We start from the raw sequence: 19,149 nt of genomic DNA, 5'->3' as shown, positions 1-19,149 counted from the left end.
ATCAAAGTAAATCTAATTAAACACAAGCTTAAAACGTGCACCCTCTCCATTCTGCTGATCTTTTGTCCAATTTTCTATCAATAGTGTTGCTACTGATCCAGTGGTAATGCGTTGCCTCCTCTGCACTCACACACAATGCCAGGAGGTCTTTGCTTGATGTTCTATGTAGGACAAGTCGTAGTGTGTCTGAGGTAATAAATGAACAAGATGAATGTGGGGGATATGTTCATTTGAAAGCTCTTGTCACTGAGGGTTTGTCGTCCGGCTGCACAAAGGGTAGAACCTTCCTGCCTGATTTACTTTAGATTCAAACCATGGCTAAATTGGAAATCGTGAATCACTCTGACACCATTGGCATAAGATGGATTAGTTCAGTTAAAGGCTGCCTTTTCTTTACTTTGGATCTTTTTAAAGAAATCATACAAAAATTAATTTTTCTGACAGACGGCTGACCCGGGCAGCCAGTGAAAGGAATAGCAAAGAGAGCCCGGCACTGAGGCACTACAAAGCTGGTTTTATCAGCACGGCACTATCCCAACCACATCCAAAAGCTCTCAGCAGCACAATGAGCCTGGCTGAATATTTGATCAACTGTCTCAGGTTTAACAAGCCTTGCCAAACTACACCTGCCTGGAGGAAAAAGATATGCCTTTGAGCAGGGCAATGCCTCCCCCAAGATGTTAAGGAAAATTAGTGTTTGATGTTCACAACAACCGAGCACTAAGCTCATCCATTCTTGAGCACTTGGATTCTCAGCAAGATTCAAGATTTGCATTTACTGAACAATAGTTTTCTGAATGCCAACAATGTCTTCCATTGTAGCCTAGCCATAAATTACAAAACAATGCACTCAACAAGGAACTACTGTACCCGTAATGTTGCTTTTACAGGTTGGCGTCAGTAAAACACTGTATAACTTTGCTTCTTGCCAAGTGTCATACAACAGATGTTTCTTGCTTATGCCTCTGGAATCTCTCCCACAAATAAAATCAGAGATAATCCTCTTGTAAGAAAGTGTAAATTTATGTGCTTTTGCTATATCTCTGAATAAGCATGTGTGTGTACTCAGTCACATCGTGGGGACTGTTGGTGACAAAAAGCAGATGCCCAGTGTTAAATTAAAGTAGATGTACCTGTAAATAAGGTTATGGTGTGTCTGTGGGAAAAAGAATTAAAGTCAGCGTAATTATCTCTGTGTGTGTGTGTGTGTGTGTGTGTGTGTGTGTGTGTGTGTGTGTGTGTGTGTGTGTGTGTGTGTGTGTGTGTTTCTGTACGTGTGTATACCCAAACTTATAGTTGCTGGCTGCAGCTCATTGCCCTGCAGTAATATCAGGCCTTACAGACACCTGGGACCAGTGGTGTGGTCCCTCAGAAGAGGCTGCCGTCTGGCAACTGGCCCTGATTACTTTCTCCACTCTCTGGAACTCAACTCTGTGTATGCCATTAACAAGCTCCACGTGGTATGATCCCAACTCGACCATGCCATTAAACCTCTACACAAAAGCTAGTTTACAAACACAGGCACACACACACACACACACACACACACTGCACAACTTAACCATCAGTCCACTGAAACCTCTACCACCTGCAGACCAACGTTTCCCATAACCTCTCCTTTGAGAGCAGAGCCTGCACAGCGGAAACTGTGAAGCAACGGTGACATCTAGTGGCCAAATTACTGTGTAAAACAAAAAGTTGTAGATTTGTTTTTGCTGCACTGCCCAAAGACCGAGTAGAATTATTTGACTGTTAGTTGCTTTCCCTTCCTTTCATAAAAACGTTATATTTTTATTTCATTGCTTGTGTTATTCATATTTATCATTTACGTGTACACAACTAGATGCTAAAAATTTCATAGCTCAGTTAGGGACAAGCTTTTTCAGGATACTTTTTATTATCTTTTTGTGTTCAATTCTGCATGTTTACACTATTCAAATTATATAATTTATACAATCTAGTATTTTATTAATTTGCTTTTTAATAGTGCATTTAATAACCTATAAATAACTAATGTAAAGTGTAACATTCTACTGTTCAAGTCTACACATTTGCATATGTCAAAAACACAGAAGTATTCATATACATATGTGTGCATATATGAATAAGCATATGTATGTAGATATGTGTGCGTGCATATAAAGAGTTCTGTGAATAAGTATTTGCCCCCTTCCTGATTTTGTTTCAGTTTCATTGACCACACCCAGATCCCACTGCTAGACCTGCTGAATCAAGAAATCGCTTAAACAGAAACTGTCTGACACAGTGAATTAAACTAAAAGATGTCTGCATGCAACAAGTCATGACATCATATAAAGAAACTCAGAAAGAACAGAGGAATAAAGTCAGTGACATTTATCAGTCTGGAAAGGGTTACAAAGCCATACAAAGGCTTTGGACCCCATAAAACCATGATGAGAGTCGTTATCCACAAATGGAGAAAACTTGGGACAGTAGTGAAGCTCCACGTGCGTATGCTGGTCACTTCCCAGGAGTTACCAGTATACCAAAATTACTCCAAGAGTAATTTAAGACTCATCCAGGAGCTCACAAAGCCAGAACAACATCTAATAAACTGCAGGCCACACTGAGAAGGAGACTGAGCAAAAAATTGTTTCACATTTGCCAAAAAAAACCCTCCAAAACATCTTGATGATCCCCATGACTTTTGGGAAAATATTTTGTAGATTGATGAGACAAAGGTTGAACTTTTGTCTCATCTTGGCCTTCCAATTGGGGTCTGGGATGCGGGGCGTCCCTGCTACCGCGGGGCCGTCTGCTTGTCTTCAGCCCAGGGAAAAGGGTGGCATCTCCTGGGTGTGGTTTCTCCTCAGGTCCAGGTGGTGCCTGGACCTGGGGGTTAGAGTATGTCCGCGGGCACATCACTGCAGCCCCCTCTGGCTTCTGCTCCGTGGCTGCTGGATGACCCGTCGTCTGGGGCTCTCCTCAGCTCCTCCCAGGAGGGTGACCCAGTTGCCCCTCCGATGGTCCTCCTTGGGCTCTCGCACTATGGGGCCTCTGGATGTCTGGGGCCTGGATCTCCTCCATGCCTGCTTCATGCCCTGGGGAACGGGGCTATGGCTCCCCACACCCTCTAGCAGATTGTTACATGGAGAAACCTTTTGAATACAAGCGTGCTCGTGCTCACAGGTGTACACACGGGTGTTCACAGACACAAACTACACCTTTCTTGGCTGCAAAGGACATTGTGTGCTATCGATCTTGCGTGCTGCGCAATAACATTCAATATTTAGTATCTACTGTTATTTACTGTTAGCTAGATTATTGCGATCTTGTTGTGTTTATTATGTTGCTCTCTTTTTTGCTTTTTTTCTCTTCTGTTTTTTCTTCTTGAGTCCTGTTACGTCTGGTAACTAACACAGCATTTCATGAACAGAGCATCATGGCAATAGTCAAATATAGTCAAATATAGTAGTGGTAGGCTGCTTTTCTGCTTCAGGACCTGGATGACTTGCTGTAATTGATGGAACCATGAATTCTGCTGCCTACTAGAAACTGCTGAAGGAAAATGTCCTGAGTTTGGGTTTTGAAGGATAATGAGCCAAAACACACAGAAGTCCACCTCTAAATAGCTCAAAAAACAAAATGTAGGTTTTGGAGTGACCTAGTCAAATTTAGGGATTATATCTGACTGAGATGCTCCGGCATGACCTTAAACTGAACATTCATTCTGGAAAATCCTCCAGTGTGAAGAAAAAAAATCAGTGATTGCAAATGTTTGAGCACATTACGTTTAGGGTCGATTGCTTTTTTCCCACATGTTCAACTCTAATTTCGTCATGCTTGCATAATGATTTAATCTTGACTCACAATACTATTCCGGGGCCACGAGGGGGCGCCGTGTCCTATTTATTTAATTTGTCCTATCAACAATCATCCCATTGCCTACAACCATTAAAAAACGTATATTTGGATCATGACAATATATTTCTGTTTTATAATAAATAAAAAAAAAACTATGGCGAGACATTGCTTCTGTACAATATTAAACTATTAAAAATACACACGCATATATTGAATTAAATGAATAACCATATAAACGTGCAAATACTCAGAAAAAAGGAAATTAACTAAAACGTGGAGACAAAATATTTCATAGATCAGTTTTACCTGTAATTACAGTTTCATAACATATAATCGTACTGACTTTGGTTTGGTGTCATTTTCCGATTTTAGCTCTAGACTGACTGGAAAAACAAATAAGCTCTATTTTTTGACGCTATACAGTAAGAGTGCTGTGAGGTCGGGCTTATTGCGCATTGCCTAAAGGGGACACAGCAACTAGAAACGTGAGCTATTTGATACTCTTTGCGATATTTCAGACTTTCTTTCTTCTTGCTGCTGAAAAATGGAAAAAAGAAAAAAAAAACTTGAATACTACAGTGAGTGAGTGACAGCCAGCGGAAACAGGCACACCTTATCGTATCTCTCTTATATTCAAATCTTTTCATGGCTGTGCATGCATGCGCCTGGAGGAAGAGGAGAAGAAATCATTTCCAAGAGGGCGGTGCTACTGTATGAAGTAGGAACAGCGTCAAAGTTAAGAGTGCTTCCAAACATTAACTCGAACTTTAAGTGGCCTCTGCTGTTAAATAGAACAGAAGGAAACCGAGCAGGTAAAATGACGGCTCGCCTCTGCGGTGAGATTTGTTGACTGTAATGTGATCTGTCGATCGGGCTTAGCGGGGGAAATGTCCCGTTAGTAGCACGGCTAACTGAGCTCTTACCTGTGCCAGGTAAAGTCGGCGTGTACAGTACAGGTAGAGGTACACTTTTCTACCTTGTTTGTTTATTTGTGTGTAACATGGGCTATCGAAGAGTAGCCTACTTTACACAGAGCAGGGCAGGACTACTTTCTGATCTGCTGACTTGCGTAAAAAGAAAATGAGTAAGCGATCTAACTTTACAGTAGGATATGTTGCAACAGGCCTCTTACAGCCTGTAAGAACTAACTTGACATGTCTATGAAGAAGATATTAAAAATAAAAGTAATATTACTTGCTGAAAGTGCTTAATCTGGAGGCTGTCACCGTAATTTGCTATATGCAGCTGGAGAGTGTCCATTGGGCGTCAGATATGTCTTGTTTCTTTGTTTCTTTTTTTTACACTATAGTTCAAAAGACTACGAGAAGAGAGGAAGGAAGCGCATTTTCAATTAAAGCAGCAGGGTGTGCCAAAAATATTGGCGTTATCCTTAAGAAATGACAGGTTGAAGAAGATTAATTCAGTTTAACTTGTCTAAATGTTTAATCCATTAATCACCATACTCTACTACTTTAGTAGCCTGTATAAATCTTTAAAGATTACTTAATCTCACAAGGCGAAGTTGGTGGAATTGGTTTTGAGGTGTCAGTTCAGGGCTAAAAATCTTGTTGGGACACCAGAGTTTTTATAAACTTCAAATATGTAAGGCTGAATTTTGTTGAAGCATACATAAAACAAATTACAGAATATTGAGGTATGTAATTAATGGGTTAGTGCAGCCACTGAAATGTGTATTATCATGTTTTATTTTACTCTTTGTAAAATTTCAGACTATATGAGCTACAACTCCTTTGGTAACTAATGGAATATCATATTTTTTTCACCCAGGCCAAGTTGATGTAATTCACCTTCTATGCTCCTGAAAAAAAGAGGCTCAGATGCTTCAGGATGGACGAGGCTCTTCCCAGCCTGAGCTCAGTTTCAGACTCTCTGGAAGCAGACAGTGAGGAGTTCCAGCTCAGAGTGGACTTCTTCAGGAAGTTGGGTTACACCCCATCAGAGATCATGGCTGCTTTGAGGAAACTGGGCTTAAGCACAGACACTAATGCGGTGCTAGGAGAGCTCGTTAGGAACAGAACCAGCAGTGTACCTTGCATTTCCAGCTCTGACAGTGACGAGAGGAGCACACGCCAAAACGACTCCCTGCAGCCTCCCAGTTGGGCTCTTGGGTCCTGCAAAAACACAGCGCAGCTGTGGGACCAAAACAAACCGGACGAAGAATTGAGGCCTGTTGTTATTGACGGCAGCAATGTTGCCATGAGGTAATCCTGATGATACTTCCTGCTCTGTAGATTATCAGATTAAATCATAATCCATGAATGTCACAGCTGCTATGAACACTTTCTGAATAAGGACAGTTATTTTTCAAAGTCTTATTAAACTCTGTATTTTCCTACAATGTCGTGTGACTTGACTTTTTAAAGGAGGTGTTGACTGCACTGCCCGTGCATGTTTTAGCATGGACCGCTGAGACATTATGCAAATTCTAGATCCTCTACTCAGAATCCCCACCTTTTACCAGAAATTATGTGCAATATGTGACTTTCGGACTGGGTAATAGCCAGAGGGAAGATTCCTTCTAAGCAGCATTTGAAGATGTGGTGTTTGCTCAGATCAGTGTAATTTGTTAAGCCTCCTTTTGACTATGAATTAGATTAGATTATTTTCGGTCAGATTAACTGAACCCATGTTATCTCTTATGCTTCTTTTTTTTTCACAGTCATGGCAACAAGGAAGTATTCTCATGCCAAGGGATTCAGCTGGCGGTGAACTTCTTCCTTGACAGAGGTCATACTAGCATTACTGTGTTCGTTCCCAGCTGGCGCAAAGAGCTGCCCAGAGCTGATGCTCCCCTGACAGGTGAGGATGGCAGAAATAAAGCAAAGCAGACAGATGTTTCCCATCAAGTAGACGGGACAAATTTCAGCCTAACATCCCTGTGAGGCGAAGTTAAATGAGGTTAATACTGGTGACACAAAAAGCAGTTTTCACACGGGGTGTGATTGACAAATAAGGTTTGATTCAAACAGAAATGAATCTGATATTATTTTCATGCTGGATGTTAGCACGACCATAAAGATGGAATTAGATCCTTAAGACTGACTAATTGCTGGGGGGAAAAAACAAATGTGATGGGGAGCAATAGCTGAGTTTCTGACTATATCACATGTGTGCATCGCTGACAAAATATTTTGATGTGCTTGTGTTCTCTTTGAATCCAGGCCAATAAAGAACAGGTTTTGTATGTGTAAAAAGGCGTCCATTGTAAGCTGTCAATGAAAGAAATTCTTAGAATTGAAAATTCGTTGACTGCTTTTAGCAGTCAGTCTGGTTCTACCATCTGCTAATTTTCTCATTATTGGTTAGTTTAATGTTAGAGAAGACTAAAAGTTTATATTTTAGTCTCCTGGCAGCAGGCAAGACCAGTGAATCCAGGAGAATGAGAACCACACCTTCTGAGCTGTCAGATAAGACAAAAGATACAAAAAATTCCCCTCCGGGCTCAGTGTGTGGCACATGCAATGGTTACAACATAAGCTGATCACTTCTGTTAAAGTACCAACTATGTTAGCCTCTTAAAGTTTCAGTTTCTGTACAATGAGATAATATCTGCAGGGTATATCCTGCCATAACCACACTGTAATCAGAATGTTTACCCATAGATTTAGAACAAAAAGTAGCTAAAATGGATATAAATCACTAAAGATGTTCTTAAATGGTAGCCTGATTGTTTTACTCAGAAGGTAACAAATTCTTACTGATAAGGAACTGAAACAAATGAAATAAGCCCACACAATTATTGTAACAGAGAGGTTGCCATTTATTCTAGTTTTTGCATACAAGTCGTGCTAAGATGATATTTTTTTTCTTCCCCCACTCACGCTTTTTTCTTTGTTAGTACAGAAACAAATACTATATTATACAGTGAGTTTTAGAGGTGATTTTTTTAAGCAAGAAATGAAAACTTAGAAATTCTATCACATAATTCTGTATTCATGAATAATTGCCACATGAGCCTGGAGATATTACAGAAAAACTAATACATCTATGCAAAAAAAGTTAAGGCTGTGAAACAGGGTATTATTTAGTTGGCCAGCATAAATTATTTCCATACCAGGCCATGGAAGGGAAAGTGGAAATACACTTAAATGAGTCGCTCTGACTGTTTTTGGGTGGTTACAATATTGTAATCACAGACAGTCGTGTATAATAGAGTTCTAAATTTATCCCAACTGATTCACTTATGTCCATGTATTTATAAAGCCCAGATGAATATAATGTCAGTGTATCTTTGTGTAAATATTACCACCTGCAGCACAACAACTAAATAAAAAGGATGGCACATCCTGGAGCATAAGCCCCTTGTTGCTCTCAAGAATTAATAGCTGTGCAGCCTGGGTGGAGCAATCCAAAGGTTCTTTTTTCAATCTTTGAACAAGGAAGTAAAAATCACCATGTAGTTACTCATGGGAAAGTCCCATCGGGAAGTAGAGATGGGGATTTTTTTTGTTTTGTTTTTTTTGTGTTGTTTTTTTTTTCCACACCTAATGTACTTGATGTTGTAGTTAACTACTGGTATCTATTTACAGTAAGTTGTTAAGTTTTGACAGAAGTTAGAAAAGTGCTTTTCTATCACATAAGGTTTTCTATCTTTTGTTCATCACACAGAGTTCAAGGTTCATTTCACTTACCCTTAACTTGTTTTGAAGCACTATCAGTGTGTGTGTGTGTGTGTGTGTGTGTGTGTGTGTGTGTGTGTGTGTGTGTGTTTGCGTGTGCGTGTGTGTGTGTCTTTGTCGTGCATTTATTCACTCAGCTTGCACGTAGCATGATCTAGAGTAATCTTAAGCTACCCCTCATTTCCTTATGTTCTAATTCCAAAAAATCAGTGGTCTTGAGCAATCATTCTCCAAGGTTTATGAAGGTTTTTCAAAGTTTTTCTCTAGAAATTGCCTGCTTTTTTGCTCATTTTCAGTCCAGTATTTTTGCAATAACAAGTAGATTCCCAAGAGGTATTAGCAGAAAATGTGGCATATCTTTGCAGCATGTCTTTAAATTCGAAGAACCTGGACAACAGAAGACAAAAGGAGAAGTGTCAGGCCTAAAAAAAATCTAAAGCACGCAAAGTATATCTGAAAGTCGTGTCTTTAAGAAATAGGAAAAAAATCCAGATCTGACACAGGCCCAGAGAGATGCATCTTCTGTTCACTGAAGCCTCGTCAGAAATGGTTTCAGTGAAATGGTGGCTGTCAAAAACCATTCTTAAGGAAATGAAACGGGGAGAAAAGGCTGAGGTATGCCAAAATACACAATACCTGGACTGAAAATCAGTGGCAACAGGTCTTATGGAGTGATGAATCCTGTTAGAATTTTTGGTTCTGTTCAGAAGAGATCAGGAGAAAGGTGCAACAGTACATGTCTGCAGCCATCTGTAAAACATGGTGCAGGCTCTGTCATGGCTTTGGCCTGCATTTCATCCAGTGCTTTGTGGAAGTATGAACATAGAAAAGTGCTGTCAGAATCTTGATCCACCATGCAATAGCATCCCAGAGGTGTCTGATTGGCAGCAGCTTCATGTTTCAGCATGACAGTGATTCATAACACATTACCAAGTTTGTAAAGAAATACCTGGATAGAAAAGAAAAAAATACAATGACCTCCCCAGGCCTAGAAATTCAATTCAATTTTAGTTTTATTTATATAGTGCCAAATTACAACAACAATTGTCTCAAGGCACTGAAATCAGCATTATGGAAGGAGTGTGGGATGCTCTTCACAGAGAAGGGAACAAAAGGCTGCCAACATCCAATAAAGTCCTTATTGGATGTTGGTAGCTTTTAAAAAGCCTGGAGAACTATTCCTGAAGACTACATAAAGAAATGACAAGAAAGCTTGCCTGAGAGAGTTGAAGCTCTTTCAAAGAATAAAGGCAAATATTAACTTTCAACCTTGTTAAAATTGTACAAACTTTGTTTTGACCTTGTGGTTTGGCATGCATCTTTCAATAAATCCACATCTTTTTAATGTGTCACAGTACAGTTGAATACAAGAAATCATTTTAATACAGCGTAAAATGTCAACTCCTCGATCTGTAACTGATTACTGGTTGCACTTTCAGATCAACACATTCTGCTGGAGCTTGAAAAAAGGAAAATCGTTGTCTTTACTCCATCACGCCGTGTTGGGGGCAAGCGAGTGGTTTGCTATGATGACCGCTTTATTATCAAATTGGCGTATGAGTCCGATGGAATAATCGTATCCAACGACACCTACCGAGACCTCCAAGCAGAAAGACCTGAGTGGAAGAAATGCATTGAAGAGAGGCTGCTCATGTACTCCTTTGTGAATGACAAGTAAGCCTGTTCTTCTGTATGTGCCTGTGAAATACCACATTTTCCTTCCGTGGTGAATTTTCCAGAAAAAGAATTTGCAGCTTACAGCAGAGTTGTACAAGTGGATGAAGAACTCTTCAATTTTTGTGTTTTTCTACAGGTTCATGCCCCCAGATGACCCTTTGGGTCGCCACGGCCCCAGCCTTGACAATTTCCTTCGGAAAAAGCCTCGTCCTACGGAGCAAAAGAGACAACTCTGTCCATACGGTAGGTACGATTAGCATATCGATTAGGAAGTGTTACCCTCTTCTGCAGCAGAGAATGTGCTGTCCAAATTAGATCTCATCAACAAAAAATCTTTTTGCTTGTGTGTCTTATTTTTCTCCATCACAGAGAAAAAGTGCACGTATGGCATAAAGTGTAAGTTCTACCATCCTGAGCGGGTAAACCAACCCTATCTGTCGTTGGCTGATGAACTGAGAGAGAAAGCCCAGATTTCTACTGTAAAAGAAGAGAGAAATGCCAGATTGTCACCCAGACAGCTTCAGTCTGATCCCACACTTGCTCAAAATGCCTATTTTCATCCTCGAGACTCCAACAAAGAGCTCAAAAGAGATCAGCAGACTTCCTCACCCCCTTCTCAGGTTAGTGAAAATAAGCTGCTGTACTGGGAGGATCCTAGACACAATCCAAATCACATGCCGTGTTCTGTAACAGGAACCCAGTGTCAGAAAGAGTGGCCTGGGTTGCACTTGATGCCAAATCATTACTATGCCAACATGTCTCAAGAGTACCTGGATTCAGGCCTTGGCTCTTTTGAGAGTCAGTACTCTGATATTTCGCATTCCCTCCGCAACTCAAAGAAGCTCAGGCCGCAGTATCAGAGTGCTCCTCCTGGAGCCACAAATTCTCCCGTACATTTAGAGAAAAATAACATCAATCAGCCTTGCAAGTGCTGTTCTCATGCAGTGCCCTCGACAGTTCACCAGCAATTTCATGGAAACATGGACTCTCAGGCACAACCCCAATACAGCACCTATCACCCAAATGCCCTCACACCCACTGCTTCCCACCAGCGCAGCCTCCCCAGCCATTTCCAGTACAGTGGAGGCACCCATGTTCAGCAACATTACTGGTCAGATCCCTTTCAGGGGTTACCACAAGCCAGCAGACCAAATAGCCTCCCTTCTTCAACTCATTCTTCACACTACCACAATTCTTGCTGCTCTAGCAACAGTCATCAGTACTATTCAAGGGGACAACAACCATCTTCTGCTGCATTTGACTCACAAAGGTTAGAACTCCGCAACAAGCTCAAAACTATCTTCAACCCACATCTGGTGGATACTGTCATGGAAATGTTTCCAAATCTGATGAATGCTGAGAAACTAGCTGCAGAGATACTGAAGCTGAAAGCCCAAAGAGATCTTTTCTGATTATTCTTCTTTCAGACCTGTCATTACTACTTGCCTTGACCTCAATAGCATCCTTATCACCTTTTCAGAAGGTTGCATAGTGCCTATAGCTGAGTCATTTAAAAACTAATTCTGTGCAATGTGCTATTATACTGTAAAAATGAAACATTTTGTTTTATTTATGAATGATTTAGTTAATCTGTTATAGGTTATACATATTTTTTATGACACTGGAGTCATATGTCTTTGTCATCCATGTTTTGGATAAAAAGTGCCTCTAGATGGAAAACGGTTACATTTATGCATATTTGTTTATGCATATTGCATCAAAGTTAAGTTCTCATGAAATAACCTGTTGCTGTATTATGTGCTACTTTTAATCTTAGTTCTTCAGAAACAGCCTGCAGACAAGTATTATCCTTTCGAGGGACAGTTGCAGTATACTAAAAAACACTGGCAGTCAGTCCAGAAAAGTACCCAGGCTTCCAAATATTATTGAAAGCAACGTAGCTGAGATACCACAATAAAAGAAAAATGAAACGCTAATTATGTAGGTGAGCTATAAAAACCTTTAACTATGGATACAGCCACCATGACATAACCAACTGGTTTGGGAAGTCCCCTTTTTGAGAGCATTTTTGATGTTGCTATCTTGCTTTTCTTTTTCTTTTTTAAACAAACATGACAAGTGAGGACGGAGAAAATGAGGACACCAAACGCTCATGCAATGGTAACTTGTCACACAAGTTACACAGAAGGTATTTTCAGCTGCTTTCTTATCACCACAGTAGATAGATCTGCATGTTTGACCTTCCTGATGTAACCAGTACTAGGAGTGCATTTACCCTGTGAGGTTGGCTCTATGTCTCCTCTCCATCTCAGGCCAGAGAGCTTTTACATGTAAGGGTAACATGTTAACCTCAGAGCTACATCCTGCTCATCTACTTCACTGTAAAGACAACACCACAAAAAGACAGCTAAATAGAACTCCTGCATGCTGTCTCTGTCATAGCTCGTATGTTTAATAAATGTTTGCATCTATCCAACCTTCAGCATTTCGGAAATTACATCTTAAATGTGCAGGCTTAAGGTAGTCTTTGATCTCACCTCAACATAAACTGGGAGCTAAAGAGGCACTGAGTCATCCACTTTACACCTCTGTCTGAGGTTTCCAAAATAAAGTTAATTGTTGAATTCGTTATCTGAATTTTTTCTATCGTGACTTTTGAGTTTTTGCATTAGAAAAGGCAACGCATGATGTCCTGCTGCATTTTTAAATTGTTTTTATTGGTCGGGAATTTTGTTTCTCCTTTATTAACCAGCTCAAACTTTAAACTTTCAAGAGTATTTCATCTGATATATCAATAATTTTGAAGTGTTCCTACCTGTCAGCATTTTGTTTCTGTCCTGACGAGATCTGGCATGAGAAAACCTGTAGTTGGTTACATCACAGAGGGCATGTTTCTCTGTAGTATAAAGTCAGTAGTTTGATTCACGGCATACGTCTCTCCAAAGAGCGACTCTGTTGCTTTTAGTTCCCCACTTCTGAAATACCTTTTGGTGTCCTTGCTCTGTGAGCTTCATAAGTAAATATAAAAGTCATGTAGTTCACAAAGATAAGCTAACATTGCATGTTTTTACCATACAGTGTAAATGCTGATCTTGCTAGGAAATTGAAACTGAACTTAAAAAATGGCTTTGACCCAAGCAAAAGGAACTTGCTGATGTGTCATCATCATTTGTTCTGTAAACCTGAATCAGCTTCATGAATCATTCTCTGAATAACTGTGTGTGTGTAGGAGAGACTACAGTATAACGTATAAAAATGACAGTTATGGAATTTAGTTCTCATAAATGATTTGTATTCTCTATTCTTATATTGGATCATTAACTTCAAATGTTTAGTGTTAGAACTCATTGTAAGAATATTTAGGAAATGCATTGTCACTACCTATTAAAGTCTATTGTAATAATAATATGTGTGAAGTCTATTACAACACAAAGGGACGGGGATTAGCACTGTTGCTTGGAGAGCCAGCCAGTGGTTTAAATCCAGTTTTCTGTGTGGAATTTTCATGTTTCCTCATGCCTGTGTGGGCTCTCTCTGGCTTCCTCCCACAGTCCAAAGACATGCATGTTGGTTTAATTGGTGATTCTAAATTGGCTGTTGGTGTGAATGTAAGTGTGATTGGCTGTCTTTGCTGGCCCTGCTGTCCACAGCTACCACTTTACACCCAATGAAAGACAGGATACGCTACAGCTCAACGGCGTTCATGAAATGGATTTGCAAAAGAAAATAAACAGCTGGTATGCGGTTGGTGGATCTTGCACTTCATGCATCACCAGTCCCTGCAGATGTAATTTGTCTCACTGGGAAAAGGCCTCATATCCATACTGATGCTGGTACAAGGTGAGAGTTGTTTTTTATATTAAGAGTCAACTTTTCCATTTCTCTCTATATTGTCCAGGTTGCAGGGACAGATCGTTTAACTTAACTTCAAAGTCTATATGGAGTTTATTGGTTTCTCCAATGTAGCGCTCACCTTAACTCAGTTAGTTTTACACGCTAATAAGGTAATTGTGAACGAATTAATTAAACAAAATGCTGCTGTTTTAAAGCAGCATGAACACTAGATTTATGTTAAAATAAAGGGAATCATCATTATGCTAATGCACATTGAAAACTATAACTGTTAACATGCTAATCGCTGCGGTTATTGGTATTATAATCATTGTGTGCAGGGTCAGTAGCTCACATGTAGCCTCACAGAGCTGCTAGCCTTCCAAAACCTCGATATGTAACCGTTTTGTGGAAATACACCAACCTTTCTCACACCTTAACTCTATGACTATATCCCTGAGAAATGTCCTGTGTATTTTTAAAGTTCACAGAGTTGCAGATATTACCCAACATGTCAATTCTTTGTTATCTAATGTTGTTTTGAGACTCGATGGACCACTTCTGTTTCTTGGCTTTTGATTCTTTTCTCTTTTTTTTTGATAATTCAAAAATCTAAACTATGCCAACTATCCAGGAGATGCAACAATAATATTTGTTTAATCAAGAAACACAGTTACCATTACCAGCTAGAGTGGGGTGTTACGGTTGAATGAATGTAAATATTTACTTTATGTAACTTTACTTCTATAACTTGTGCAATGTTCGCACACATGTGTCCCATGTTTTACTTGATGTGGGGGCATTCGTGGCTCAAGAGTTGGCAGTTCGTCTTGTAATCGGAAGGTCTCGGTCTCCGTGTCCTTGGGCAAGACACTTCACCCGTTGCCTACTGGTGGTGGTCAGAGGGCCCGGTGGCGCCAGTGTCCGGCAGCCTCGCCTCTGTCAGTACGCCCCAGGGCAGCTGTGGCTACAATGCTTGCCATCACCAGTGTGTGAACATATGGATGACTAAATGTAGTGTAAAGCGCTTTGGGGTCCATAGGGACTAAGTAAAGCGCTATACAAATACAAGCCATTTACCATGATGTGTAAACAGGGAATTCGGTTAGCATACTCAAACAACCTTGGGCTTCAAAGCCTTTGTTTAAACATAGCTGTTAGCTTATCAAGAATGTTTTATTTTTTGGACAATTTCTCTGCAACATGGAGTCACTTTGTCAGTTAAGACAAGGAACATGAAAGCTTGAGTACAGGTTGTGTTTCACAGGCCTGTAATATGATGGCCTCTTCCTTTGTCATGCTGATACCGGCTTCAAGTAATAATCTCATACCTGAAGGCTTTTAGCCAAACTTGACCGTGTACTTGATATTTAGCATTTCTCTTGGCATTAGAGAAAGGGGTATTTTTTTAGGAGACTTAAACTAGTTCATCAAACAATCATCAGTTACTTGGTAACACATTAACCTTCACACAGCACTGTTTGTTGAACTGATGTTTTTATTGTGAATAGGAAATTGATATCGATTCACAGACAAGATGCATGTGTAAATGTACCATTATGCTGCGGTGTCAGATTGATGATACTGCTCTGTATTCACCTGGTCCTCTAGTCGATGGCGAGCTTGGTAAGATGTATGTATTTTTGTTACTCCCATGCCATTAGTAGTTTGTGGAAAGGTACAAAAGCCCCGTATCCAGGTTTGCTGGGAAAAAAAAGGAAATTAAGTTACTATTCAAACAGACTATACGTTAGAAAATCAAACTTATATTTATAATTTTAATATTTTAGATGTCGCGGAGGTCGTGTGTTTGTTATTGTTGTTTTTTTGTTTTGTTTTTTTGCAGTCTCGTAAGAAAATACTACATTTAAGTAACATTTCCAAACGCAGTCAGTCAAGTTTGTTATTGTAGGAAAGTGAGTTCACATTACAAGGTTGCACCTCATGCCTTTAATGCTGTAATTTAAGACAGCTAAGATGACCTGACAGCTGCATGTGCAGCACATATACGGCATCCAGAGGATTGGAGATGCTGTAGCACACCTTGCAGTATTATGTTGGACCTTCTTTTGCCTTCGGGAATGCCTTACTTCTTCATGATATGAATTTAATAAGCTGTAAGAAATATTCTTCAGACATTTTGGTCCATATTCACAGATAGTTGCTGCATATGTGTCAGCTGCACATCCATGATGCAAGTTTTCCATTTCACCACATCCAAAACACGGTCTATTAGATTGAGATCTGGTGACTGTGGAGAACATTTGACTATAGTGAACTCATCTTCAGGTTCGGTAAACCAGTTTGAGATAATCTGAGCTGGAAGCAACCATCAGACGATGGGTAAGGCGTGGTCAGTGACATGGTCAGCCACATTTATCAGGTAAGCTGTGGCACTTGAAAGATGCTTATGTAGTCTCTTGGTGTTGCTTCAAGGTTCAACATGTTATGTATTCAGAGATTTTCTTCTGCTTTCATATCATTTAATGTAAACCCTTGAGATGGGTGAAATATTGAATCATGGAATATCAAATCCATCAAAGTTAATGTATTAATACATTGTGTAATTGTGTGAAAGAATGGTGCTTAAGGTAAATACGCTTCAAAACAAATGTAAAGGTTTTAGAAGCATTTGAATTTAAATAGGTACTGAGATTATTGTAAAAAGCATTACTTACTGCACACATCCAAATCACAGTACATTACTAAATGTCAAGGTGCACAACCTTAGAGCAAAAACATGTACATGTTGCTTGAGTACGGCAGGTAGGAAAATGACATTGGTTACCATTCAAAGTAGCTGTGTCCCAGGTGGCTCCCATCACATAGCCCTGAATCAGGAGTTTGCAGCTCAACTCCAAGGTGGAGATCTACCTCCCCCTGCAGGTGACCGAGGAAACGAACTACTCCTGTGCTGATCCTCCCAGATGGCAGCATGATCCTGACCCGATGGCCTAGCTGTAAGTCCATCGGGGAGTGAGGAACAAAAACTCGATATGGCCCTTGAGATTTCCTCCATGATCTCACACTGCAGAAAGAAAACTTCTCTTAGTGAATAGAAAGAAAATCACACACATCAATAAATCAGGAATTATGATCCTAAAATATATTCCACGTAATCAATAAATTTGCTTTTTGAACTATATTTTGAATATACACCCTGTGCATTTCTTAAGAGGGAAGATTATAACTGTTGCCGAACGATTTTTTACATAATACATTTTCAATAGGACACAGGACCTCACATGACTCTGAAATGGTCCCTGCTGTTTCCACTGTTTGCAGTTAAACTTCTGAGCATAGATATAAGAATATTTTTTATCCAACTCTCTGCCAAACTGTTTCTTTGAAAGCAATACCTCGAGGCTGAAGTTGAGGAGGAGGAAGGTCTTGAACTCTGTGCTGAGGATGAAGATAACTGGCTGCCTGACAAACTGCATTCATAACTATCACTTCTTGATGACATCTCAGACCTTCTGCGCTGATGGAGGCCGCCTGCTCGTGAGACATTAGCAGCCGATATCATGGCTAAATACAAAAGGATGCGCATATGAAAATTTGTTCTGTCATTGCCATAATTGTGTTACTGCCATTTACCTGAATACTCTTCAAATGCTTCTCCATTGTCCACTCCTGACTCTCCCTGGTCACTGTAACTGCCCACTTTCACCAACACTCCAGACTCCAGCTGAGGGAAAGGAGGCAAAGGTATAATTACAGAACCTCAGCCACCCACACACAACTTCACACACAAACACACCTGATTATGCAGCTCTTCCTGTTTTCTCTTCAGCTCTGTAAACCTCCTTTCCCATGATGCTCTCTCACAAGCAATCCTGGTCTTCAGTGATAGCACCTCTTTTTCAGTTTTGGTCAGTCTCTTCTGGAGGGCAAATGTACGGTCAGGGCTACCTGGTATGGCGGCAATCCTGTTATTTTCGGCACCTGACAAATAACATCAAATAAGGTAATCATCTAAATCTGCACATTAGCAAAGGGGATGTGAAGTAGGATTACATAAGGAGGAAGAGAGGCTTTAAGAAAATAAACTGTGAAATTGAGTGTTTAACAGTTGACTAAATATTTTTAAGATATTTTAAATGTGCTGGTGATCACTCTTTGATTTTATGAGTTTCTTACCCACAACTTGTTTCAACTGATGGCTTTTGCCCTCTGTAATGGGGTTTTCCCTTGGTAAGAATCTGATAGCATTGTATGGACATATCTGCAATGCAGATCAACACTGATTAAAATTTTTATAATCACCACTTACAAGAGCCTTCATTAAACTGTGATGTAAGCAGATTACCCAGATGTGAATATAATGAGCATACACTCACCCAAAGGAACCTGCAGGTGCAGAGTATCCCTTTGACTGCCCACGTAAACACAGCCCATAGGACTGTCATGTTAAAGCACCGTCCTCTCACATTGTGCTATCCTGAGCAGACAAATGAATTGTTTTTCTTTAGTACAGTAAGTACTACAGCTGAAAGATTATGTCTTTACAAAAGAGTGGATTTGGTTACGGAAAACTCAAGGCTAGTTGTAGGTTTTCTAAGAAAAAAATAGGTTGTACCATCTGTAGGTCAATGCTACCAGGCTATGCCCTCGTAACACATAAACACACTCAAAAACCACATTGAAATTAAAATGTGGTTGAAAGCTTATGACTTCAAGCAGGACACTGACCTTTTGTAGAAGCTTAACTGTAGGCTAGAAGTCATAGGGAAATGGTAGCTTCCATCTCTGCTAAAAGGGCCTCTGTCCCAGTCTATGGTGAAGGCTAATGTGCCACACAGGGCTCACTGACCTGTTGCTATGCGCCAGCTCTGTGTGAGCGCTGCTGACGACCGCCCGGGAGGTAAATCTAGTCTAATCTTCTTAGTCGTGCAGTTACACTATCTGGTTGTATCCAAACTGCTACATATGGTTTACTGAGTCTGATAAACAATGTGAATAAGCCTCTACATTTAGTGCAACTGTTACATCTGTTGGAGGAAGAAGGATTCAGTATCATCACCCACCTGTTTAGTCTGTATGTTGTCAAACTGGAGAGGTAATCCTTAATATTGATACAAAAATAAATAAATTCTCTCCTTTCAGACTGTGTTTTTCACTCGTTTTGCATTTGGCCAAGATCAGTGTCACTGCAGGTGATACCTGGACCCTACAGAGGTGGCACAGGTAGTCCAAATGCTCCAGGATGGCACAT

General features: G+C 40.1%; 2 protein-coding genes across 2 annotated transcripts; one reads left to right on the top strand and one right to left on the bottom strand.

The window, feature by feature from the left end:
* The first annotated feature begins 4,353 nt into the window (after window positions 1-4,353).
* zc3h12aa (zinc finger CCCH-type containing 12Aa) lies at window positions 4,354-14,236 on the top strand. The gene is made up of 6 exons (XM_084944880.1): window positions 4,354-4,637; window positions 5,614-6,047; window positions 6,506-6,645; window positions 9,905-10,139; window positions 10,279-10,385; window positions 10,512-14,236. The coding sequence occupies exons 2-6, from the start codon at window positions 5,674-5,676 to the stop codon at window positions 11,552-11,554; spliced, it is 1,899 nt and encodes a 632-aa protein (XP_084801006.1). The 5' UTR covers window positions 4,354-4,637; window positions 5,614-5,673; the 3' UTR covers window positions 11,555-14,236.
* A 1,130-nt stretch (window positions 14,237-15,366) lies between these two features.
* On the bottom strand, window positions 15,367-18,754 carry LOC146378052 (uncharacterized). Its single transcript, XM_084944670.1, has 8 exons — window positions 18,627-18,754; window positions 18,275-18,375; window positions 18,075-18,159; window positions 17,695-17,879; window positions 17,532-17,622; window positions 17,294-17,429; window positions 16,723-16,962; window positions 15,367-15,638 (listed from the first exon to the last, which is right to left on the bottom strand). Exons 2-8 carry the CDS (start codon window positions 18,341-18,343, stop codon window positions 15,581-15,583), a joined length of 864 nt encoding a protein of 287 aa, XP_084800796.1. The 5' UTR covers window positions 18,344-18,375; window positions 18,627-18,754; the 3' UTR covers window positions 15,367-15,580.
* Between the last annotated feature and the right edge of the window lie 395 nt (window positions 18,755-19,149).

Source organism: Perissodus microlepis, chromosome 11 (assembly GCF_051167445.1).
Source record: "Perissodus microlepis isolate ML-2025 ecotype Zambia chromosome 11, ASM5116744v1, whole genome shotgun sequence".
Lineage (NCBI taxonomy): Eukaryota > Metazoa > Chordata > Actinopteri > Cichliformes > Cichlidae > Perissodus > Perissodus microlepis.
This window is presented reverse-complemented; position numbering and strand designations above follow the sequence as displayed.

What these genes read in the sequence shown, in the direction of transcription:
- LOC146378052 (XM_084944670.1), bottom strand. Translation starts at nt 18,343, where the DNA reads ATGACAGTCCTATGGGCTGTGTTTACGTGGGCAGTCAAAGGGATACTC. An exon ending in TCAGTTGAAACAAGTTGTGG is followed by an intron (nt 17,880 to 18,074) that starts GTAAGAAACTCA and finishes GTTATTTGTCAG; the next exon opens with GTGCCGAAAATAACAGGATT. An exon ending in GGACACAGCTACTTTGAATG is followed by an intron (nt 15,639 to 16,722) that starts GTAACCAATGTC and finishes TTTTTTTCCCAG; the next exon opens with CAAACCTGGATACGGGGCTT.
- zc3h12aa (XM_084944880.1), top strand. Translation starts at nt 5,674, where the DNA reads ATGGACGAGGCTCTTCCCAGCCTGAGCTCAGTTTCAGACTCTCTGGAA. An exon ending in GGCAGCAATGTTGCCATGAG is followed by an intron (nt 6,048 to 6,505) that starts GTAATCCTGATG and finishes TTTTTTTCACAG; the next exon opens with TCATGGCAACAAGGAAGTAT. An exon ending in AGCTGATGCTCCCCTGACAG is followed by an intron (nt 6,646 to 9,904) that starts GTGAGGATGGCA and finishes TTGCACTTTCAG; the next exon opens with ATCAACACATTCTGCTGGAG.